Source organism: Myxocyprinus asiaticus, chromosome 12 (genome assembly GCF_019703515.2).
Source record: "Myxocyprinus asiaticus isolate MX2 ecotype Aquarium Trade chromosome 12, UBuf_Myxa_2, whole genome shotgun sequence".
NCBI lineage: Eukaryota > Metazoa > Chordata > Actinopteri > Cypriniformes > Catostomidae > Myxocyprinus > Myxocyprinus asiaticus.
Window position 1 is genome coordinate 31,556,383 of NC_059355.1, and position 26,728 is coordinate 31,583,110.

Consider the following 26,728-nt stretch of genomic DNA (forward strand, 5'->3'; position numbering starts at 1 on the left):
GGGAAATTTCTTCATTGGAAGAAAGTCAAATGGGTTTGGAACGACATGAAAGAGAGCAAATGATGGCAGAATGTTAATCTTTAGGTGAACTGTACCTTCAATACCAGGTGTAAACAGGGCCAAAGTGTGTGTAAGAGGATTCCTCTTCCTTTTTATTTCATAAGACCCACTAGTACAAATTCTGACAGAAATCCTATGATGAAGCTGCTGACCAATGACCGTTCCAACTGACTCCTGATGTAAGGGCTCAGTGTCCTCTGTAAGACACATACATACACCTTAAAGCAGTGTGAAGATATCATTTAGCTTCAAGTTAATAGAACAGAGCACACATGGATTACCCAGAAAATACAGAGGGTAGATAAATAGTTTACCACTCAGTACACACACACAAAAAATATCCCTGTTTGATATCTTTAAATTAAGAATATCCTGGCTCACCTTTGATTGCACTGAGGAGCATGTTACCACTGTTATTTGATGAGCAAGAGGACCAGTGAGATGTGTAAGTAAGGGTGCCACCTATCAAGGCCTTGCTGCAGTCTTTGTTCAATATATCTAGAGGAGGCACCTTCTCCATCTGAAATTATTTCACTGAGGTCACATTTTCCCCCCATTCTGATGGTTGATGTGAACATTAACTAAAGCTCCTGATCCGTATCTGCTTGATTTGATACATTACACTGCTTCCACACGATTGGCTGATTAGATAATCGCATGAATAAGTAGGTGTACAGGTGTACCTAATAAAGTGGTTGGTGACATTATGGTTACACTGTCCCTACTTGATTTTAAAATATATTCAAAGTCACTGCACTAATTTTGGTGGTTGACAGTTTCTTGTCTGCTTTAATTAAGAACAAAGTTCCTGCACTGCAGCAAAGTAAGAATTCTTAGCATGATCAGAAAACACTTTACATTGCAGTAAAATAGTTTAACAGTTAACTGATCATTAAATCTTTATTACTTATAAATATAAAGGAAGCATGGAGGAACTATCATCATCATCATCAGAGATAATAGTTGAGGAAACAGAATGTAAACTTTGCTTTTTTTGTTTTGCATTTGAAAATCATGCAGAGCTATGCATCTAAATGAGCAGTGTTGAGCAAAATTAAGAACATTGCATTTATTTAGTCTCTCTGCATACAATACGTCATGATGGTGCTGCGGATGGCTGCCTCGGTGTGGAGTGCTTCTATTGTTTTGTTGTTTTTGTTTGTTTGTCCTGTGTTTAGTAATCTTTTTCCAGTCCTCTTTACCAGAGACAAACTGCTGAACATTCGACAGCATATACCAGTCAATCTTTTCCCGGATTTTGAATATTCGGACGTTTTGTTTGACATTTTAGTCGGAGGTGCGGCTGTGTTGTAAAAACGCACTATGAGACGCAGGTGAGGGAGACGAGCAGGCGCGCTGGTCAAACTCCGTCGGCGGGGCTTTCAAACAATGCTGCCGAGCATTCATCTAGCAAATCTCCGCTCTCTCCCTAACAAAATGGACGAACTTCATCTCCTCACCCACACAAACAAGGACTTTTCAACCTCTGCTGCCTTGTGCTTCACAGAAACCTGGCCAGGCTTCAGCTGTTCAGAGCGGATCGCATCGCGGAGTTAACGGGGAAAACGAGAGGCGGTGGAACATGCTTTTACATCAATGAAAGTTGGTGTACAGATGTAACAACATTAAAGAAGATGTGCTGTCCTAATTTGGAGGCACTCTTTATTAACTGTAAGCCTTTCTGCTCAACACGGGAGTTTTCCTTGTTTATTCTGGTGAGTGTGTATATCGAATGCCGTGCTGCAACAGCTGGCTGATCAAATCAAAGACACGGAACAACAATACCCCTCAGTTATTATTATTCTTGGGGATTTTAACAAAGCAAACCTCACACGTGAACTGCCCAAATACAAACAGCATATTACATGCCCATCCAGAGACAGAAATATACTGGATCACTGCTACACAACAATAAAGGATGCATATCGCTCTGTTCTTAGAGCAGCTTTGGGACTATCTGATCACTGTCTGGTTCATCTTCTTCCAACCTACAGACAGAAACTAAAATCAGCTAAGCCTGTAGTAAGGACTGTAAAGAGATAGACCAACGAAGCAGAGCTGGAACTACAAGCCTGCTTTGACTGCACTGATTGGAGTGTTTTTGAGGCTGCAGCCACAGACCTGGACAAGCTCACAGATACTGTTACATCATATATCAGTTTCTGTGAGGATATGTGCATTCCTACTAGGACTTATTTAACATTTAACAACGACAAACCATGGTTTACAGTGGAACTCAGGCAGCTTCGTCAGGTCAAAGAGGATGCTTACAGAGTTGGGGATAAAGTCTTGTACAATCAGGCCAGGAACACACTGAATAAGGGAATCAGAGTGGCTAAAAGAAGATACTCTGAGAAGCTGAAAAACAAGTTTTCAGCTAACGACCCTGCATCAGTGTGGAGTGGCATGAAACAACTTACGAATTACAGGACTCTTACCCCCAATCCTGTGGTGGACCAACAACTGGCTGATGACCTGAATGTGTTCTACTGTAGATTTGAAAGGCACTATCTCACACCCCACACCCACTCTGACCTTCACTTCAAACAAACACCAACACCTCCTGCACCCCTCCTCCCCCCTCCTGCTACTCAACCTGCACTTAAGATCTGTGAAGATGATGTGAGCCGCGTCTTTCGATCCTGTGCTAACCAGCTGGCCCCCATATTCACACAGATCTTCAATAGATGCCACTGTCATCCCTATCCCAAAGAAACCAAAAATCACAGGACTTAATGACTACAGACCTGTCGCCCTGACGTCTGTGGTCATGAAGTCATTTGAGAGACTGGTGTTGGCCAACCTGAAGGACATCACTGGACCCTTTCTAGATCCCCTTCAATTTGCTAATCGAGCAAACAGGTCTGTGGATGATGCAGTCAACATGGGATTGCATCATATCCTGCAACATCTGGACAGACCAGGGACATATGCAAGGATCCTTTTTGTGGACTTCAGTTTGGCTTTCAACACCATCATCCCAGCTATTCTCCAAACTAAATTACGGCAACTCTCTGTTCCCACATCTATCTGTCAGTGGATTACCAGCTTTCTGAAAGACAGGCAGCAGCTTGTGAGACAGGGTAAATTCACTTCTAGCACCTGTACAATCAGCACTGGTGCCCCCCAGGGATGTGTGCTCTCCCCACTACTCTTCTCCCTCTACACCAGTGACTGCATTGCCAAGGACCCCTCTGTCAAGCTCCTGAAGTTTGCAGATGACACCACTGTCATCGGCCTGATCCGAGATGATGATGAGTCTGCATACAGAAGGGAGGTTAAACAGCTGGCTGTCTTGTGCAATCAAAACAACCTTGAGGTGAACACGCTCAAAACGGTGGAAATGATTGTGGACATTAGGAGGAACTCCCCAACACTGTCCCCCTCACCATTCTAAACAGCACTGTGGCAGCAGTGGAGTCATTCAGGTTCCTGAGCACTACCATCTCACAGGACCTGAAGTGGGAGACCCACATTGACTCCATTGCGAAAAAGGCCCAGCAGAGGTTGTACTTCCTTCACCAGTTGAGGAAGTTCAACCTGCCACAGGCGCTGCTGATACAGTTCTACTCAGCGGTCATTGAGTCTGTCCTCTGCACTTCAATAACTGTCTGGTTTGGTTCAGCTACGAAATCAGACATCAGAAGACTACAAAGGACAGTTTGGACTGTTGAGAGGATTTTCGGTTGCCCCCTGACCCCACCCCCCCCCCCCCCTTTCAAGAACTATACACTTCCAGAGTGAGGAAAAAGGCTGGAAAAATCACTCTGGACCCCACTCACCCTGCCCACTACATTTCTGAACTGTTGCCTTCTGGCCGACGCTTCAGAGCTCTGAGCACCAGAACCGTCAGGCACTGGAACAGTTTTTTTCCCCCAGGCTATCCATCTCATGAACAGTTAAAACTGCCCCTTTGAGCAATAATTAATGTGCAATACACAGCTTAGTCTTTTTATATTATCCAACACATCCTACCTCTTCTGCCATTACATTCCCTTGCACTGTACATAACCGATTTGTATTTAGATTTGCACTACGTATGTGTATGTGTGTATGTATGTATGTATATATATATATTCATATATGTGTATATGTGTATGTATATGCATGTGTGTGTATATGTATGTGTGTGTGTATATATTATATATATATATATATATATATATATATATATATATATATATATATATATACAGGTGCATCTCAATAAATTAGAATGTCGTGGAAAAGTTCATTTATTTCAGTAATTCAACTCAAATTGTGAAACTCGTGTATTAAATAAATTCAATGCACACAGACTGAAGTAGTTTAAGTCTTTGGTTCTTTTAATTGTGATGATTTTGGCTCACATTTAACAAAAACCCACCAATTCACTATCTCAAAAAATTCGAATATGGTGACATGCCAATCAGCTAATCAACTCAAAACACCTGCAAAGGTTTCCTGAGCTTTCAAAATGGTCTCTTAGTTTGGTTCACTAGGCTACACAATCATGGGGAAGACTGCTGATCTGACAGTTGTCCAGAAGACAATCATTGACACCCTTCACAAGGAGGGTAAGCCACAAACATTCATTGCCAAAGAAGCTGGCTGTTCACAGAGTGCTGTATCCAAGCATGTTAACAGAAAGTTGAGTGGAAGGAAAAAGTGTGGAAGAAAAAGATGCACAACCAACCGAGAGAACCACAGCCTTATGATTGTCAAGCAAAATCGATTCAAGAATTTGGGTGAACTTCACAAGGAATGGACTGAGGCTGGGGTCAAGGCATCAAGAGCCAGCACACACAGACATGTCAAGGAATTTGGCTACAGTTGTCGTATTCCTCTTGTTAAGCCACTCCTGAACCACAGACAACGTCAGAGGCATCTTACCTGGGCTAAGGAGAAGAAGAACTGGACTGTTGCCCAGTGTTCCAAAGTCCTCTTTTCAGATGAGAGCAAGTTTTGTATTTCATTTGGAAACCAAGGTCCTAGAGTCTGGAGGAAGGGTGGAGAAGCTCATAGCCCAAGTTGCTTGAAGTCCAGTGTTAAGTTTCCACAGTCTGTGATGATTTGGGGTGCAATGTCATCTGCTTGTGTTGGTCCATTGTGTTTTTTGAAAACCAAAGTCACTGCACCCATTTACCAAGAAATTTTGGAGCACTTCATGCTTCCTTCTGCTGACCAGCTTTTTAAAGATGCTGATTTCATTTTCCAGCAGGATTTGGCACCTGCCCACACTGCCAAAAGCACCAAAAGTTGGTTAAATAACCATGGTGTTGGTGTGCTTGACTGGCCAGCAAACTCACCAGACCTGAACCCCATAGAGAATCTATGGGGTATTGTCAAGAGGAAAATGAGAAACAAGAGACCAAAAAATGTAGATGAGCTGAAGGCCACTGTCAAAGAAACCTGGGCTTCCATACCACCTCAGCAGTGCCACAAACTGATCACCTCCATGCCACGCCGAATTGAGGCAGTAATTAAAGCAAAAGGAGCCCCTACCAAGTATTGAGTACGTATACAGTAAATGAACATAATTTCAAGAAGGCCAACAATTCACTAAAAATGTTTTTTTTATTGGTCTTATGATGTATTCTAATTTTTAGAGATAGTGAATTGGTGGGTTTTTGTTAAATGTGAGCCAAAATCATCACAATTAAAAGAACAAAAGACTTAAACTACTTCAGTCTGTGTGCATTGAATTTATTTAATACACGAGTTTCACAATTTGAGTTGAATTACTGAAATAAATGAACTTTTCCACGACATTCTAATTTATTGAGATGCACCTGTATATATATATATACATACACACATGTATATACACACACATATATATATATATATATATATATATATATATATATATATGTACACTACCGGTCAAAGGTTTTGAAACACTTGACTGAAATGTTTCTCATGATCTTAATAATCTTTTGATCTGAAGGCGTATGCTTAAATGTTTGAAGTTAGTCTTGTAGACAAAAATATAAGTGTGCCACCATATTAATTTATTTCATTATAAAACTACAATTTAATTAAAAAAAGTTTTTGTAATTGATGACTTGGACCAAATAATAAAGACAAGCAGCCAATAAGTGCCCAACATAGATGGGAACTCCTTCAGTACTGTTTAAAAAGCATCCCAGGGTGATACCTCAAGCAATTGGTTGAGAAAATGTCAAGAGTACATGTCTGCAAATTCTAGGCAAAAGGTGACTACTCTGAAGATGCTAAAATACAAAACAGTTTTGATTTATTTTGGATTTTGTTTAGTCACAACATAATTCCCCTAGTTCCATTTGTTATTCCAAGTTTTGATGACTATACTATTATTTTAAAATGTGGAAAAAAAAAATATATAATAAAGAATGAAGTGTTTCAAAACTTTTGACCGGTAGTGTATATATATGTATGTATGTATGTATGTATGTGTATATGTACAGAGAGCCAGAGGAACTATTGTGTATTCTATATATACTTTTTTCTTGTCAATATTTATCTATTTTTTTTATTCAATTTTAACTATTTTTTAAAAGTCTTGTTGCTGTTTTTGTATTGTGTGTACTGGAATCTCCTGTCACCAAGACAAATTCCTTGTATGTGTAAGCATACTTGGCAATAAACCTCTGATTCTGAATACAGCATGTCTCTTGACCACTTCAGCCAGTGAACGGTTGGTTTGTAATGTCGAAGGGACCATGGCTTCTTTAAAGACATTGTCATGAAACCATCGGTGATGAGGAGGAGGGTGGGGCCAGGCTGTGAGGACACACGGCCGGCCCTGAATCGGGCAAATCAGCTGGGAGGGGGATAAAGACTAGTCAGAGGCACCAGTTCGAGAGAGAGATGCACGTGGTCACATTGCATGTGTGTTCGTTTGTGTTGTGTTTTGTCATTGGGCATTGTGCTCTTCAGCCAGTTCCTGCCTCCTCCTTGCCCGTACTTGAAATGTTACAGTGATGCCGAAACCTGGGAGGGAGGAGGGATGTGCTGTCACGGAGTCCTCGCCACTGCCATCCACCAGGGGAGCAGCCACGACCATCTGCCTGGGGACGGAGGGGTCACTGCCGACCACAGAGAGCCAGAGAAACCGCTGCCATCTGCCGAAGAAGGGGAGGAGTGGTTCTGTCCCCCAGGGGCCGGTGGACTCACTGCCACCCACCGGGGAAGGAGAGAGCTGGCATCCGCCAGAGGGCGGAGGAGCGGTTAAGGGCCAGGCGACAGCGTGTCCGGGAGCCGGCGAGCAAGTTTTTCCCTCTCTCCTCTCTCTCTCTCTCTCTCTCTCTCTCTCTCTCTGTCGCCCTGCCTTGCTCTTTCCCTCTCCTCGTCATTCCCAGGGCTCCAGAAAGTCGGGGAAGACCTGCCGGCAGGCACGGCCTGAAGGGCAACGCCCCCCCTCCAAGGAAGAGAGGGGAGGGGAGTGCGTCATTCCGGGGGTTTCCCCGTGTGAGGACACATGGCTGGCCCTGAACCGGGCTAATCAGCCGGGAGGAGGATAAAGACTAGCCGGAGGCAGCAGTTCGAGAGAGAGAGAGACGCACGTGGCCGTGTTGCATGTGTGTTCGTTTGTGTTTTGTCGTTGGCCGTTGTGTTTGCTGTTCAGCTGGTTCCCGCCTCCTCCTTGCCCGTATTAACTGTTAACATTAACTGTTACACCTTCCTTGTTCTCCATTTTGACTATGAACAAAAGTGTAATAATAGTGAGATTGAAATGAGTTCGTTAAAGGACAGGGCAGCAAAATATTAGCATATCTTGTCGAACTCAAAACATTTAATATACTAAGAAGCAAATGCATGGAAAAATATTTTATTTATACATTTTTACATACATTTTTAACTTTTATATAAGTTTGTGGCACACAAAGACTACTTAGACTACTACTTTTTTATTTATTTATTTATTTTTTACATCTGCCATTCCATGCCTAGTGTTGCAATATTTTAACATTCATTTTGGTTTAATGCACTGGACTGGAGTAATATCCAGTTCCTCTAGAAGCAGTAGATGCTCTGACTGTCGAGGACTCATCTTTAGCCTCAGGGCTCCTGAATGGATGAATGCTGACTTTGCTTGTGATGTTGGAACTTTCTTCTTGCTGAGAGCTGAAGAAGCACTAAATGTAAATATTGTTTAAATATGCAAACAGACTGTCGCTTTGGAGTCTAAAACATTTTAAGAGAAATTTAATAAGAGCAATGACGTGCTGGAGCTGAATACTTTATCTTAAGATTTTGTGTAGGGGAATTTTCTCTTCGTTGACAAATGGTATTTTAGTTTTGGGTTTAGAGACAGGTACTCTTGTGTCATTGGCAAAGTCGAACTCAAGCAATGATGTTACACGGTTTAGTTGATGACTATCCTGAAATCTCCAGAAAACAATTTTTTGCATGAAAATCATTGCACCTTCCTTCTTCACATAAATACTTTATCATATAAGACATGATACGTTAAACAACAGCCTCTTCCCTTGCATGTTTTTTAAACAATATTTTGGAGTGTCTGTCCAAAAGATTAAAGGACTCAAGAAGTCATGTCTTCATCTTTTAGCTTTTAGCTCACGAGCAACCAGAAATTAAGTGGAAATAAAAATTTCACATCGCTGTTGAATTTGAAGAAGCAAAAAAATCTTTTAATGATACATGCTGATTTTTCTTCTCTCATCATAAACAAACAATAGGTTACCTATTCTTTTGCCCCAGTTCTCGGAAACATCGAGTGGGGAGATCCACCTATGGGAAGGGCATATGCACCTGACCTCTGCAGAAGCATCCAATTGAACCAAGTCTGGCTTGACAGACAGGAGCACGTGTCCAATGCTGCTGTAAGGCTCCGCCCTTACCTGAGGGCATAAAAGGACCTGTATGTGCTACTTTCCTCAGTAAGCATATTTGCTTCTTATGAAGCAAGCGGGGCAAGCTTGGTGGATTTCTCCACTCGATGTTTCAGAAAACTGGGGTTAAAGAATAGGTAAACTATCATTCTCTTTCATCATCTCATGTTTGAGATCCACCTATATGAAGATATGGACAACTCCCCAAATGCCCTATACACTCACAGGGAGATGCTGTCAGCCATAAAGGATGGTCTCCTAATTAAAATGTGGTGCCTGACACATCCTATATAATATTAGCAGGCTCTATAACCCATAAGCATTACAAAAAAGGGAGAAGAGGCCATGCAAAGTGCTTGATGTGAAACCTATGGGGTGACACGTACACAGTGAGAGAGGGAAAGGGTTATGGGTGAACCCATTATGAAGAACCCACACCCAAAACTGCATGTGCTACTGGGATTCTGACGTCAAGTCAGTAGTACCTGACAAAAGTGTGGGGGGAAGCCCAACATGCAGCTGAACAAATGTCTTGCAGAGAGACTCCCTGAAACAGGGCCCAGGAAGCAGCCATGCCTCTCGTGGAGTGGGCCCTAAGGCCTAAGGGGGGCTGGAGCCCCTTAGAGCTAAATGCCATAGATATTGCTTCCACAAGCCAATGGCAAAGGCATTGTTTTGATATAGGTTTACCCGTGTAGGGGGAAGCCCATGAGACAAAGAGCTGATCGCTCTTTCTGATATTCTCAGTCCTACGTAAATACGTGTGGAGCGCACACACAGGACACAAAGCATTCCACCTCTCATGTTCCAGAGAGGTGAAAGGAGGTGGGTGGAAAGTGCTGAGCTCTAATACCTCCCCTGTGAATTTAGGGAAGCACTTATGCATAAAGGCTGGATTGGGTCTTAGAGAAACCTTCTCCATGCCCGAGGAAAATGTTGTACAAGAAGAATGAACGGATAAGGCATGCAGATCACTGACAGGTTTGGCTGATGCCAGCGCCAGGAGTAAAGCTGTTTTATAGCAACTTTAAAGAAATATTCTCCAAGGGCTCAAAAGGCTGCTGTGACAGAGCCTCCAGCACCATGGAGAGGTCCCACTCAGGAACAAGCTTTCTAGTAACTGGCACAGAACGGCAAGCACCCTTCATGTATCTACGAATGAGAGGGTGCTGTCCCACTGTTGCGTCACTAAAGCCAATGTGGCAAGTAGAAATGGCTGCCACGTAAACCTTGATGGTAGAGAAGGATTTGTCCTTGTCTAGAAGGTTTTGTAGAAAGCATAGTATGTCAGTGACTGAACACTGATATGACACCAAATGATGTGTATGTAGGAACAGTATGTGTGTTAGCAATTAAATTAAACTCTCCGCATTCTACGTCATTATTATATAGGGAAATTTATAATGGAATTAGTCCTGTTCGACAACCATTATAAGAAAGATAAATGACAAATAATGTGATTATTTGTCTGAATAAAATTCTCCACCATTAAAATCATAATACAACGTCTCGTTGTATCCGCTCACAATTTCTATTGTAAGGAATTAGCTTTAATAAGGGAATTATGATTAATTCACTTATTGGAGTAATACTATTCTTATGGCTTATTGTGAATAATATCACACATATTTTCGGTTTGTGCTTTAAAGCAAGATCTTTTAAAATCAAGTGACGAGACTATTTATCATAATATACCATAGTCAAGTTATATTTGAATACATCAAACTTTATTGCTATTCTAAACATTAAACTAATCTAACACATAAAACATGAAACAGGTTGGTGAGTATAGTGACAGAATATGAAAGGAATGATCAATACAGAGAAAATGAACTTTATGGAGTCTGTAGACAATGCCTTAAGAACCATTTATCCTTCTTTGAGTCTAAATCGATTTGCAATCGGATTACCCAAAGCATTTAAATAATACACCAGCATTTTCATCAAATGTCTGGAGATGTACTTGCGTGTCATTGCTTTTCCTTGTGTTGCTTAGTTCTTTGACGTTTGAAGAAAGTTTGTTCCGTCTATGTTTTGGACTCTGTTAGATCGTGGATGTCTGTTGTGTCGATGGATGATGAGGCGGGCTTTGAAGCGAGGCCTTCCGCAAGGAAGACTCACGACTCCTGTCACGTGTGTGAACCGTAGATCAGAGAGTGAGAGGCTTCCTCAGGACTTCGTGTCCCAAGATTCCTTGGACTCTGCATGGCACGTAAGCTGCAAGCCATGAGGGCAAGAGCATGGAGGAATGAGGAGCTGCAGAGGAAGTGGAAGGAGCAAGAGAGCTGAAGAAGAGAGGTGACCACCGAAGACTTCTTTGGTAGGAAACTTTTGAGCTGAAATTGGCCACACCCCAAAGGTGTCCTGAGACAATCAGATGTGGCTTTTCAGAGTCACATGGTCAACAGATCTGTCCTTTTCAAAGTTGATTTACAATCCTTTGTGTAAAGGGTTCTTACAAATTTCCCGCTCAAAATAGTGCATGTTTAATCATTAACTTTTATATCTTGGATACAACTAAATACATAAAAAATTAATTAACATAAATATTCCTGAAATTTAGAAAGAATTTCAAAAATAGTAAACATGAGGTGTTTTATCCTGAATAGTTACCATTCTTAGTAAGAATTACATGAATAACACAAGATTAAAGATTATAATCATCGATTTGACAGTTATAAGTGATTACAAATCACTACACATATTTTAAAAGGTACATCAGGCTATAATCATTAATTTGTCAGTTATAAAAGTGACCACAGGTCATTAAGTCATTTTCAGAATTATCTAGCAAGGCTAGGTATTGTGTACATTTTGGGTCCAAATGCATTCTGTACATTTTAGAGGGTTAAATCACAAGTACCGGGACTTTGTGTGAAATGTTCATGGATTCCTTTTTAGCTGCTGTTTGCAGAATAATTATCACGAGGATATCATGACTAATTTGGAGCCTAGAAAATTGGTTATTGTCCAGAATAAAGAGTCATAGAATTGGCGTTGTTTTGTACATGGTAATTTAAGAGGATCTCACAAGGGAAACTTGTTTAACTCTGTCTTTTATTGCCCATCACCTCTTCCCTTAGGGTCTCTTTACAGAGATGGTCTTGATAGCAGTGTCAGGCAATGATCATTAAATGTGGGGGTATTTCCTGATTTACAACATGTGTGAGGAAAGGATCTCGGTGGTCCACAGAGCTCTCATTTTTTCCAAGAGGTTGACACTCAGCAGATGTCATGGCCATAGACTTAATGGCTCCAAGCTGAATTTTCTCTTTGGCCATCTTTGTGTAAATTTGCTTCTTTTTTTTATTAAGTTCCTTCAGTGTGGAAATTAATATTTTCTTCTGCCCATGAGATACTACATGTATTACACCATTTCTCAAACACTTGCCACTTACAGTCATACAAAGACCTCGTGGACGAGACCCTGGCATTTTGTATGGTGGTGACCACCCCAGGGGGAAGCCCCAATGTTTGGACCTCTCACGGGCCAGGCCCATAGTGCCACCCTGTCCGGGTGAGGGTGGTATATTTCTCTGTTCACCTGAGACAAGAGGTCAGTGCGCAACAGGAGCAGACACGGCTGGGCGCAAATGAGAGGAATCATCTCTGCCAGCCACGGTGCTTTTGGCCATCTGGGCGCTATGAGAATTTATGTCAAGCTCTGCTCCCTCACTCTGGCTAGAGTGGGAAAAATCAAGCTGAGTGGGGGAAAGGCATAGAGCAGCACATTGGGCCATGTGTGCGCTACTGCGTCTACACCGAGGGAAGTGTCCTTGTCCTTTAGCGTGAAGAACATAGGACAATGGGTGTTTTCGCGCAAAGTGAAGAGATCGAAGGAAGCCCGACCGAACCTCTCCCATATCATGCCCACTATTTGAGGGTGGAGTCGCCACTCTCTGTAGAGAGGGTCCCCCTCAACAGGAGATCCGCACCCGAGTTTAAAGCACCAGGGACATGAGTTGCACGTAATGACAGGAAGTGCTGACTGCTCCATACCAAAATTTTGTGGGCTAGGCAGTGAAGCTGAGGGGAGCACATCCCTCCTTGGCGATTGATGTGCGCTACGGCTGTAGTATTGTCGCAGAGTACCAGGACATGATGTCCCTGAAGTGCTCCAAATGGTGAGGAGCTTTAGATAATTTATGTGAGTTGAGCATAGTTCGGTCGGCCACATCCCATTCATTGTCTTGCCCCCTTGGTGGCACCTCACACGGTCAGGGAAGCGTCTGTCGATACGACTTTTCATAACATGACTGCCCCTAGAGGAATCCTGTGTGTATAAAACTCTGTGCTCATCCAGTGGCGCAATGCTGATGTGCAAGTGTGGGTCACTGTAACGTTTCGACGGAGATCACGTAGGGGGCTGAGATGAAGAAACAAAATCCATTTCATGAAAGCTCTCATTATCAAAAGCCCCAAGGGCACAATCTGGATGGCTGATGCCATAAGGCCCTGTAGTCTGAGGCAAATGCGATACTGCACACTTACTCCCTCTTTGAACTGTGAGAGACAATTCATTAGAGATAGAATGCACTCTTCTGACAGATGAGGAATTCGTCTCCAGTCCCAGAAAAGTTACACTACCGGTCAAAAGTTTTGAAACACTTGACTGAAATGTTTCTCATGAGCTTAAAAATATTTTGATCTGAAGGCGAATGCTTAAATGTTTGAAATTAGTTTTATGGACAAAAATATAATTGTGCCACCATATTAATTTATTTCATTATAAAACTCAACTTTAATAAAAAATAAAAAAATTTTTTTTAAATTGATGACTTGGACCTAATAGTAAAGAAAAGTAGCCAATAATTGCCCATCATAGATGGGAACTGCTTCAATACTGTTTAAAAACATCCCAGGGTGACTACTTTGAAGATGCTAAAATATAACACAGTTATAATTTATTTTGGATTTAGTTTAGTCACAATATAATTCCCATAAATCCATTTATGTTATTCCATAGTTTTGATGACTTTACTATTATTCTAAAATGTGAAAAAAAAAAAATTATAATAAAGAATGAGTACGTTTTTCAAGATTTTTGAACGGTAGTGTACATTCTGGGACAGAGTGAAATTGCTGCTTGTTTCTGCTTGTTGTTGGGTTTAGGTCGGGCAGTGTTTTGGTAAAAATGCTCGGAAGTTGGGGCCTGGGCAGGGAAAATGGCAACGAGGAAAGGTGGGCAGCTGTAAAGAAACACGAAGGCCAGCAAGCGTGGGTGGCTTGCAGGCTGAATAAAACAGCAAACTGACTAGAACTCCTTTGGCAGTCATGCCTGGCGAAGGCTGATCCAAGGATGTGTCCTTCTACACACTGTTGAGTGAGAGCCAAATGTGAAAACCAGTCGAGCTGTGAGTATTCCGCATAGAGGTCGCGAGAAGCGAATGCCAACTGAGGAAATTAGCGCGTACAGGTCCTTTTATGTCCTCAGATAAGGGTGGGGCCTTACAGCAGCATTGGACACACGTTCCTGTCTATCAAGCCAGACTTGGTGCAACTGGATGCTTCTGCAGAGGTCAGGTGCATATGCCCTTCCCATAGGTGGACCTCGAACATGAGATGATGAAAGAGAACCAAAAACTTCAGTACAGGAGCTTCTCTTCAAAACTCAGGGCTTGCTTCTAAACTGGTATCACTTCATATTCGGTTGAGCTGTGTTACAGTCCTTTAAAAAGTAATTAGTTGCATAATTATCCACTGGCACTCTGCTATATTTGCTGTAGCTGCTACAAACTGCTCTTCAGAAAGCGTCAGTGCGTAACAATAGTAACAGCGCACTCTGACAAACCTAGTAGTCAGGTGAATTCAAACACCAAAGTTATACAATTCATTGTTGTCCACAGGCTAGGTAAAATAGTTTTTTTATTATTATTATTTACTTTTTCTGTTACTCTTTTTATTATTATATTATTCAATTATTTTGTTTTGTTTTTTAATGTGGGTCGTAAGGGTTAGGGTTTGACAAATTAGGTTGTCCGAGATTATACAAATTTTAAATCTTTTAAAAATATAGTTTAAAACAAGTTTTAAGTTTGTAGAAATGTTAAATTTGTGTACATGTTGGTGTCACACATTTTTGAAAAACAGTTATAACATTTTATATATACAGGTGCATCTCAATAAATTAGAATGTCGTGGAAAAGTTCATTTATTTCAGTAATTCAACTCAAATTGTGAAACTCGTGTATTAAATAAATTCAATGCACACAGACTGAAGTAGTTTAAGTCTTTTGTTCTTTTAATTGTGATGATTTTGGCTCACATTTAACAAAAACCCACCAATTCACTATCTCAAAAAATTAGAATATGGTGACATGCCAATCAGCTAATCAACTCAAAACACCTGCAAAGGTTTCCTGAGCCTTCAAAATGGTCTCTCAGTTTGGTTCACTAGGCTACACAATCATGGGGAAGACTGCTGATCTGACAGTTGTCCAGAAGACAATCATTGACACCATTCACAAGGAGGGTAAGCCACAAACATTCATTGCCAAAGAAGCTGGCTGTTCACAGAGTGCTGTATCCAAGCATGTTAACAGATAGTTGAGTGGAAGGAAAAAGTGTGGAAGAAAAAGATGCACAACCAACCGAGAGAACCGCAGCCTTATGAGGATTGTCAAGCAAAATCGATTCAAGAATTTGGGTGAACTTCACAAGGAATGGACTGAGGCTGGGGTCAAGGCATCAAGAGCCAGCACACACAGACATGTCAAGGAATTTGGCTACAGTTGTCGTATTCCTCTTGTTAAGCCACTCCTGAACCACAGACAACGTCAGAGGCATCTTACCTGGGCTAAGGAGAAGAAGAACTGGACTGTTGCCCAGTGTTCCAAAGTCCTCTTTTCAGATGAGAGCAAGTTTTGTATTTCATTTGGAAACCAAGGTCCTAGAGTCTGGAGGAAGGGTGGAGAAGCTCATAGCCCAAGTTGCTTGAAGTCCAGTGTTAAGTTTCCACAGTCTGTGATGATTTGGGGTGCAATGTCATCTGCTGGTGTTGGTCCATTGTGTTTTTTGAAAACCAAAGTCACTGCACCCGTTTACCAAGAAATTTTGGAGCACTTCATGCTTCCTTCTGCTGACCAGCTTTTTAAAGATGCTGATTTCATTTTCCAGCAGGATTTGGCACCTGCCCACACTGCCAAAAGCACCAAAAGTTGGTTAAATGACCATGGTGTTGGTGTGCTTGACTGGCCAGCAAACTCACCAGACCTGAACCCCATAGAGAATCTATGGGGTATTGTCAAGAGGAAAATGAGAAACAAGAGACCAAAAAATGCAGATGAGCTGAAGGCCACTGTCAAAGAAACCTGGGCTTCCATACCACCTCAGCAGTGCCACAAACTGATCACCTCCATGCCACGCCGAATTGAGGCAGTAATTAAAGCAAAAGGAGCCCCTACCAAGTATTGAGTACATATACAGTAAATGAACATACTTTCCAGAAGGCCAACAATTCACTAAAAATGTTTTTTTTTATTGGTCTTATGATGTATTCTAATTTGTTGAGATAGTGAATTGGTGGGTTTTTGTTAAATGTGAGCCAAAATCATCACAATTAAAAGAACCAAAGACTTAAACTACTTCAGTCTGTGTGCACTGAATTTATTTAATACACAAGTTTCACAATTTGAGTTGAATTACTGAAATAAATGAACTTTTCCACGATATTCTAATTTATTGAGATGCACCTGTATGTAAAAAAAATACGTAAAAGGCATTAAATATTTATATTAAAAAAAATCTAATTACAAATATCATGAAATTTTGAGTCACAAATATCAAGATATTTTCGAAGGGTTACTCCATTTGGCCTTAACAAATTGTGCCTGTTCATAAAAATGTCAAAATCTGATATTTTTTAAAAACTTCTCACACATTCATGAAGGTCGAAAAGGGTCCTATCTGTTTTATGGGTTTCTTCACATGACAACAGAATGGCTTCCTGCATGGTGGTCACACCACCTGATTTTGATTTGGTGGACAAATGTTTTTTATTTATTTATTTATTTTTATGTATAATATACAAAAAAAAAAATAAAACAAAATTGTTTCACTGTTTATTTAAAATAATAATAATAATAAAAAAACATTATTTCAGTCCAAACTACTTGTATCAAAATTTATTTTTTCATAAATTTCAGCTTTTAATGAGAATTTTATTCTCTGGATGGCACACCTTAGAGACCTTTAATAAAGTTATGAAATCTCAATTCAATTCAATAAAAAAAAGTTTGAGTTTTTAGATTGACCTTTAGTTAGCCTACTTTAAACCGAATTTAGACCCACTTCTAGGTACACTTGCAGTTCAGTGAAGCAGATGCTGACTGTTTTCCTGAAACATCAAGGTCAAAAGACCACACATTTTGCCCACTTGATGTAGTTAGTTGTGTTACAAAATGTGGACAGAGAAATGGTTTGGTTGCTTTTTGGACTCTTGTTTACTTGTTTACTTCTTCACTTTATTATTATTATTATTAATGTAACTGATATGCATATTATAGGATACAAATGTTCACAGCATTTCAAAATGTCCAGAAATAGATAGTCTAACAGGTCTTTAAAAACAGAGGACTGCTGAGATAGCTATAAAATTGTAACATCGATCAATGTCTACAACCATACTTTGAAGTGAAAATGACAAAGGATATGAGTAGTTATTGCCAGAAGTTTTGTCGCTATTGTAAATCTAAAAAGTGCATTCCTTTAGAAAATCCCCAGAGATTTTATGGATCTCTTTGCATTTACAAAAGAAAAAAGGAAAAAATTTAAGCTATTTTTAAAAAGTAAAATGTCACATTTGAATTATTAATAGCCACAGAAATGAAACCAAGTATACTTTAAGTCTTTTGCAGAACATCTGTGGTTCACTAATAATATTATGAAATTTAAGAACCAGACTTTTAATTAAAAGGACTTGCTAGTGAATATCTATGTGAATCTCTTCATTGTTATAAAATAATTTTTAAGATTGGCATGCAACACGCTCTATTTATTTAGATATTTAATGAGAGGCTCCTGAGAGACTAAACATTGTATCAGAAATATGTCACAATAATTGATCACACAAATATAATAGATAAAGTTTAATTAAATGTCTTTTTTTCTTTCTTTCTTTCTTTCTTTCCTTGTGGTTTATATGTGCCAGTTTCACACAAACTATAACTGGGGGACTGGCATATGCCTTATAGTTTTTTACATTCTCAGTTTCCATGCCTTTACAGTAAATAACAAGGCAGTTGCTCCCACAGTTTATGAGGAGTTTATTAATTATATTTCTTATTCTAACAAACACATCTGCTTATTAAATATTAGCACTTTCTTTTTTTTTTTTTTTTTTATTACACTGAATCTCAAATTCACATTTTCTGACATGGGGTTTCCCCAGAAGCTCTTTGAAGATGAAGATGGAAACTAAGTGTAAAAAAGTTCAAAGATCTGGGGCAGACAGGAAGGCTGACTTCTGTGGTGTTGTTCTCACTTGCAAAGTACTTGTGAGAGGTAACATGTGAGGAGGACATGGGTAATTTGTTCTTATATTGATATTCCACAGCCTCATATTTTATTCTGTCTTTAGTACCAGTAACATTACAGCATAAGATAATATTGTTACAGGTGTTTTTGAATAACATTTGTATGTGAAACTAATGATTAAAGGCATATTAACTGCTTGCTGTACTGACAGATAAAAGCATGGCTTTTATGAGAAAGATTAGTCATATTAAATAATATGTCTTATATAACATGTTCTCTTCCTACACTGGTTTTTCAATTCTCATAACAAAATCTGTGACTCGTGTAGTGGTCAGCCCTCTTGATCACACTCATGAGCATCTATGATGGTAACAGAAAAGGAGTCCAAATGGAGTTTGAGAAGAAATCACTCTCCTAAGTGGAATATTAAAGGTATGAATGTCTTTTTACATCTATAGAACATATGCCATTTTTACTACTGCCATTTGGTGTCATGACCTTCTGAATTACACTGGTGAAAAACTGTTAAACTAAAAATGTGCTTTATGTGGGAACATCTAAATTAACTAGTTTTAGTCAACTCCAAAATATAATTTAACATTACTGAATCAACATGAATACATTAGTTTACACTAACAAAACTAATTTTAAGGGTTAAATCAAGTAGAAACAGGTCCTTAAGGTAGCAATTACAGTTTAACACTTTTCTTTTGCACATATATTAACATTTCATTTTGTCAAGTCTTTAGGTTTGGATCAACATCATTTTTTTTGTTGCATGACTTAACTGGTAATGTTAATGTACTATATCATCATATTGTGATTTGTACAGTATTAATTTCTGAATGTTTAAGAGCAGTTCATGAAGTTAATTTAATGATCAGTGATGACTAGAAAAGCGGTTTAATAAGTAGGATGCATCTGTTGAAACAGACGCTCGGAGTTTCAGAACAGGCATTTTATATACCACAAATCTAGGTCATTGCCCCTTGAAAGAGCAATGCAACTCTGAGAAAACAAGGTTGACATAAAAAAATGAAGTATTGCTCAAGAGAATGCTGACTATTTAAACAGGTCACAATCATGCATTTACTTTTCTGGAAACAATCAGTACTTTGTGTTTTTTTTACAGTCTATGATACAGACAGGTTTGCAGCAAGATATGTGACACTTTTATGATGTGAATGTCTTTAAAATGGACGACTGTGTAAAAAGCAACCCACTTTTTTATTCTGCTTGCATGTTTTCATTGGACTGTTCACACATGTGCATGTGAGAAGACTAGAACTAGGCATGAAATATAAAAAAATGACCTGACATATTATTCACTCATCATTAAAGAGGCTCAGACCAAGAAAAGCATGAAATGGATTTTTGTCAGTCGAGTCTGGCAAGTGGTCTTCCTTCTTCATTTCAACTGCAAATTCTGCAGTGAGTTAAGTTATTGTGTCGAAATTCTGAAGCTGCTTTGATCGTTCAGTTTCTTCAATCCCATTTATTAGTTACGTTTTTGGAGCAACCACTTTACATTACGTATGTCATGATGTTTTGGTCTAGCGGCACTCTCTGTTTAGGCTGCTACGGAATTGTTTGTGCTGGAAAGTTGACAGTAGACTCTGACATAATTCACTTTGGCTCCAACTTGACAGTACACTGTAAGTCAAGCATTCAGTGCTGTGGCAGACGCTTGACTTCAATGGATAGACCGTTTTTGAAACAACTAATTGCTCCACGGTACAAACACAGATAGCCATCAACCAGACCATATTTTTGGTCCTCTGCAAGGTAAAGGAGGATGACAGATGGCACATTGTTTGCGGCCGGGATCTCAAGGCTGGCTGTAGGTATTCTGTATTTATAGTGCTACATTTTAAGTAAATAGACAAACTCATTGTTACATACAGTTCTTATAATATCTTTATATCAAGGTATGAGAAATCTGTGCAAAGGGATGGATGTTGGGGTGGGTTGTGATAGTAATGTTGGACATGCACTTGTAACTGATATTGAAATAATAATAATAATAATTAACAACTTTGTGTGTCACTGCATTGACCTCACTACATTAAGTTACACCAAAACATTTTGTTTTTTAAGGGTCAGGTCAGGTAGAAATAGTTCAAGAAGCTCAATATATACCCTAAGGTAAAATAAGTCAATATTTACAATATAGATTTGTAATCACTTTTTACTATAAAATGATAGTGAGAGCATTTAATTAAGATGACAGATTAGTTGTCATTGAAAGATTCAGATATAAATATGAATAAAAATATAATAAGAATATAATGAAGAATATAAGAATATTCTTCATAAATGAATATATACAGTGTATATATATATATATATATATATATATATATATATATATATATATATATATATATATATATATATATACTGTATATATACAGTATAATGAATATTCTTCAGTATACAGTGTATTAGAATATAAAGAAGAATATATTTTCTGTATGAAAATATAAGAAAGGTTAAAAAAATTTTTTATAGATGTAAACATACTTTTTTTATTAATGGTAATAAAAATGTTATTACTGAAAGTGTTATGGTGATTTTTTTGCTGCTGATAGAACTGTGGTTCAAATTAACTTCATGCTTTAGACCCTCCAGGTAAATTGAAATTCAACTGTGTGACACACACATTCAGAGTATGTGAACTGTCTTCTGACAGTAACAATTGAGACGCATTTAGACACAAACTACACAGTGACATTTAAGGAGTAAATATGCCTTATTCAAATGTGCATTTCTGAACTGTTCATTTAAAAATGAATTCCTGTAACCAAACATTTTAAGATCATCAAGGGGTTCATGTTGTATATTTTGTCATTTCAATAGTGCATGTAACTATCTTGCTTTTTGTTGCCTTATCTTGCTTGTTTTGCCATATCTTTCTTCCTCACAAAGCAAAAGCACATCTCAGTCCCTCCGATATGAAATGCCGAAGGATGGTCATGTCTCTATTCCGCGATCTGTGTTTGATGAGACTGTGACCTACCAAGTCCATGTAAGAGGGTGTAATACACTAGGAGAGTCTAACTCTACTTTCACCTTCTCGGTTTGGGATAGCGGTGAGAGAACTTCACACATTTAGTCATTTCTGAATCACTTTGGTTGCCTTTGAACCCGAAAGACAAAATTTCTCATGATGAGATTTTGTCTCTTATTACAGTCATTGACCCGTCATTGCATTTAATATGGTCTGATTAAATAGTAAAACTGCATGAATGTTTTTCTTTTACTGGAACTAACTTTTACAAATGCATTTGTTTTGTCTTATTTGGACACATTAGTGACACTAAAAGATACCTGAATGTCATTGCATTTGATACAAAATATCAAATCGGCATATGTGGCACAAATGATGCTAGTGCTTTTCTCAGAGCGAACCTTTACCATTTTTCCAATTACTTGTAACCAACTGGTGTCATTTTTAATGGATGTGTGAAGTTAGTACCCCTCAAATTCATACAGGTGCTCAAGGCAGAGTAACCACAGCTGTAGTGCAGCACATTAACTATATAGACACGTTCCACAAAATTTGACAACCAAAGTGTGCAAAAATGTTTTGTCAAATTCAATAACAGTCCAATTTTGTCATTTGACACTGAACAAGCTTTCTTTGTAAAATATTTGGCTTGAAATGTGTTTGCTATATACAGTATTTCTTAAAAATACACATCTTTGCTTTTATCATTTTGTTATCTAATGCTAAGATATTCATACAATTTGAACTGTGCCTTAAGTGTCCAAATACTTTTTTGTACCACTTTATGTATCATTTTATGACATATGAAATATTGTTCTTGTTCAGTGATTCCAAGCACTCCAGAGATTACAAAGATTGCATTTGAAAAGAGCTCCCTTTCTCCCACAATATACTGGAAGAGCTCAGAAGATTCACTGAAACCAAGCCTAAGATTCAGAAGAGCACATGATACACAGGACTGGGTGAGAGTCAGATGTTTATTTGTCTAATCCCTAATAAAAAAGACAGAAATATTCTGAACATTCTGAATTGGTGGGAAAAATGTGTGTTGATCAAAAGCATGTTGTCCGATAGAATTTAGAGAGTTTTGTTTCTGAAATAGGAAAAGGAAATGGGAACAGTAATGGAGTTCCAAGTTGGAAGCATGCTGATGCAGGACGTCTTAAATCCATTGATGCCCTATCAGTTTGAGTTAAGAGTGTGTGTTACTTCAGTGAACTGCAGCATGTGGAGCCATCCCTACAATGCAACCAGCCCTGGAATAGGTACGGTCGGTTTTTACATTTCTTATCATAAATAATTCATAATAGCAACTGGGAGTTCCTTAGCTTAAGATCACAACATAAGTGCACATAAGCAGCACAATATCTCAAAGTTTTTTTATTTGTTTATTTGTGAATGTTTTATTTATTTATTTATTTTTTCATAGATATAATAGGTTATAAGTAGGTCATTCAGTCTTTCACTTGCAAAGGTTTTGACATTTATCTAATAGTAATTGATTATCTCATAATGTGCCCAAGCACCTTCGTACAAACTTGATGTGTGACGAGTCATCAAGGATGCCAATATTTGGACTGAAGCCGCCTTTTCACTGCATCCGACAAATGACAGATTGACAAACGGCAGTGTCGCATGGCGGCTGAGTGGAGTTCTGACCATTTGCAGAGGCGGAATTTCGTATCTGATTTGAGCTTCTGATACATTGAAATATTTGTGCGACTAGACCATATGTGACCGCCCGACTGAATGTGATGAATTCATTCAAAACTATGAGCACAAAGTGAGAAAAACTGACAGTTTTTGTCCTAAACTTTATTCTAAACATCTGCTACTTCTACAGATTGGACAGTTATGAAGTCAGAAATGATAATTCACGTTGCAAATATATATAAAAAAGCAAAAGGCTTTTGTAATTAATTGTGTACATGTTATTTATTTCTACAATTTCTTTATTTAAATCATATCTATGAATTTTGACTTCCTATTTGCCAAATTATTATTGTTGATGTTAGGCAACTATTAATTATAATAATAGCTGGCAATGATAATGATGATAATAATGATAATAAAAAGAATGGAATCTGAGTAAATATTAAATATGAATTTTATTGAATTCATCCATCTGCTCAACAGCAAGGTTTGGTAGCAAACCTCAGAAAACAATTCACAAAACCAACAACATTACTAACTTTCTCCAAAGCTTATTTTGATTATTTTTTTGTGTCTCAAGGGGATGGGTGCTCTGACATCACAGTTCGTGAATGTCTTCTCCCATGCAACGAACATTGCGTGACTGTGACAACATTTTTGCTAAATAAAATTATGTGGTTCATTACATGTATCACGGCAGTTCCGAAGTGAAATGTCCACTGTGTGGCACTTAAAGGGAGTGAAATGTTCTCCTGAAGAGATGAGGTTAAGGTTAATGTTCTATCAAGATTTCCTGAAGAGATGAGGTTAAGATTAATGTTCTATCAACAATACTTTTTACTCTTTTTATTTTTTATTTTATTTTTTTTATGTAGGGGTGGTACCCTAAACCTTAAACCTAAGCCTAACTGATAGTGTCATAAAAAGCAAATGTGAGATGAAAAATAAAGTTTCTGAAGCAACCACATCAACCATGTGCTCTTCAGGACTCATACCTCGGTCCTTTGTATTGCCTATGCAACACTCTGTCAGTTGGGCTACCACTCAGTTTGATCACATTTAAACAATGAGTCATGCACTATAGTTAATGTGTTATATGTCATAAGATTGCATTATGTGAGGAACATAGCGAAAAGTGTTTATGAACTGATAATCTGTCATTTTACTCGTGATTTGAGTGAAAGGGGATAAAAGTCATTGTTTTAGCGCCTCTAGTGTTCATTCCACCAGGAAATTGCCATTACGTACAACAGGCCACATAAAAATCATTTTCCAAAAATTGTGTTATTGTAACATGATACTTTGACCATGTTGCGAATGCCACTGGGGGAGAAATATGACAGTCGTAAGAGACAGTAAAAAGGTGACTTTCAAACCAATTTAACAGCATCCTTTCTCACGTAATCTCCTTTCTTGATTTCATTGTAGCTAGGAAAAAAGTTACTTTTTACTTTTTTAATACTTAAGTACAATTTAATGTGAATACTTTTTTTACTTTCACTCAAGTATATTTTTGGTTAGATACTTGGACTTTTAAATTGAGTAAAATTTTCACTCAGTATCCATACTTTCACTTTCAAGTATAATTTCTGAGTACTTTTTACACCACTGCTTTCATTGTATGTGCCTACAGAGCCAAGATGACATATTTCGTCCTATTTAAAAAGACCAACGGAGCCACCTAATGGAGAAACTATATAATTAACTTTCTGACTTGAAAGGAAATCAAATGATTAAGTGCACTTTTAAAGATTTTCACTATCAGTGCCCTTGCTCTAAAACAGTGACTGAGTCAGGGGTGATATGATAAGTATGGTACATTTATCTGTATATTATATTTATTATGTCATATAGAACATTATCAAAGGGATTTACCCAGTTTGAACAATCCTTTAAACATCAGTGACTATTTACTTTTGCTGCATCTTTCAGCCTTACACATTAGAAGATTACAGTGGCAATTTGATAGAATATAAGTTAACTTATAAAGAAGATTGCAAGATCCATGAAGTGAAGGGTTCAGCCCATGCCACTCATCATACACTGCAGCTGCCCTTGGGGGTTGCAAAGATTAATGTCAGTGCTGTTACATCAGCTGTGTCTTCCCCACCTGCACCTGTGAGCTTGATATATACAGGTGAGAACTTATGCTCTGAATTCTCAAGTGAAGATTATGTTATTCCTATATATACTGTATATATATATATATATATATATATATATATATATATATATATATATATATATATATATATATATATATATACACACACACACACACACTAACGGTCAAAGCTTTTGAAACACTTGACTGAAATGTTTCTCATGATCTTAAAAATCTTTTGCTCTTTAGGCGTATGTTTAAATGTTTGAATTTAGTTTTGTAGACAAAAATATAATTGTGCCAACATATTAATTTATTTCATTATAAAACTAAAATTTAATATAAAAAAAAAGGTTTTTGAAATTGATGACTTTGACCAAATAATAAAATAAAGCAGCCAATAAGTGCCCAACATAGATGGAAACTCCTTCAATACTGTTTAAAAAGCATCCCAGGGTGATACCTCAAGAAGTTGGTTGAGAAAATGTCAAGAGTACATGTCTGCAAATTCTAGGCAAAGGGTGACTACTTTGAAGATGCTAAAATATAACACAGTTATAATTTATTTTGGATTTTGTTTAGTCACAACATAATTCCCATAGTTCCATTTATGTTATTCCATAGTTTTGATGACTTTACTATTATTCTAATATGTGAAATAAAATTAAAATTAAGAATGAGTAAGTGTTTCAAAACTTTTGACCGGTAATATATATATATATATATATATATATATATATATATATATATATATATATATATATATATATATATACAGTGGTGTGAAAAAGTGTTTGCCCCCTTCCTGATTTCTTATTTTTTTGCATGTTTGTCACACTTAAATGTTTCAGATCATCAAACAAGTTTAAATATTAGTCAAAGATAACACAAGTAAACACAAAATGCAGTTTTTAAATGAAGGTTGTTATTATTAAGGGAAAACAAAATCCAAACCTACATGGCCCTGTGTGAAAAAGTGATTGCCCCCTAAACCTAATAACTGGTTGGGCCACCCTTAGCAGCAACAACTGCAATCAAGCATTTGCAATAACTTGCAATGAGTCTTTTACAGCGCTGTGGAGGAATTTTGGCCCACTCATCTTTGCAGAATTGTTGTAATTCAGCCACATTGGAGGGTTTTCAAGCATGAACAGGTCATGCCACAGCATCTCAATAGGATTCAGCTCAGGACTTTGACTAGGCCACTCCAAAGTCTTCATTTTGTTTTTCTTCAGCCATTCAGAGGTGGACTTGCTGGTGTGTTTTGGATCATTGTCCTGCTGCAGAACCCAAGTTCGCTTCAGCTTGAGGTCACAAACAGATGGCCGGACATTCTCCTTCAGGATTTTTTGGTAGACAGCAGAATTCATGGTTCCATTTATCACAGCAAGTCTTCCAGGTCCTGAAGCAGCAAAACAGCCCCAGACCATCACACTACCACCACCATATTTTACTGTTGGTATGATGTTCTTTTTCTGAAATGCGGTGTTACTTTTACACCAGATGTAATGGGACACACACCTTCCAAAAAGTTCAACTTTTGTCTCGTCAGTCCACAGAGTATTTTCCCAAAAGTCTTGGGGATCATCAAGATGTTTTCTGGCAAAAATG

General features: G+C 38.2%; 1 protein-coding gene across 6 annotated transcripts in view; it reads left to right on the forward strand.

Moving 5' to 3' along the window:
* The first annotated feature begins 18,614 nt into the window (after positions 1-18,614).
* Positions 18,615-26,728, forward strand: part of LOC127449464 (uncharacterized) — a 39,205-nt gene continuing 31,091 nt past the window's right edge. For 2 of the 6 annotated variants that reach the window (XM_051712902.1, XM_051712903.1), the window contains exons 1-4: positions 18,615-20,190; positions 21,279-21,442; positions 22,186-22,322; positions 22,463-22,625. In XM_051712902.1, the coding sequence (XP_051568862.1) occupies positions 20,153-20,190; positions 21,279-21,442; positions 22,186-22,322; positions 22,463-22,625 (502 nt within the window). In that variant the 5' untranslated portion in view covers positions 18,615-20,152. Of the gene's footprint in view, positions 20,195-21,278; positions 21,443-22,185; positions 22,323-22,462; positions 22,626-26,728 lie in introns of all 6 variants that reach the window. The other 4 variants (XM_051712905.1, XM_051712906.1, XM_051712907.1 and 1 more) reach the window with 3 other exon arrangements.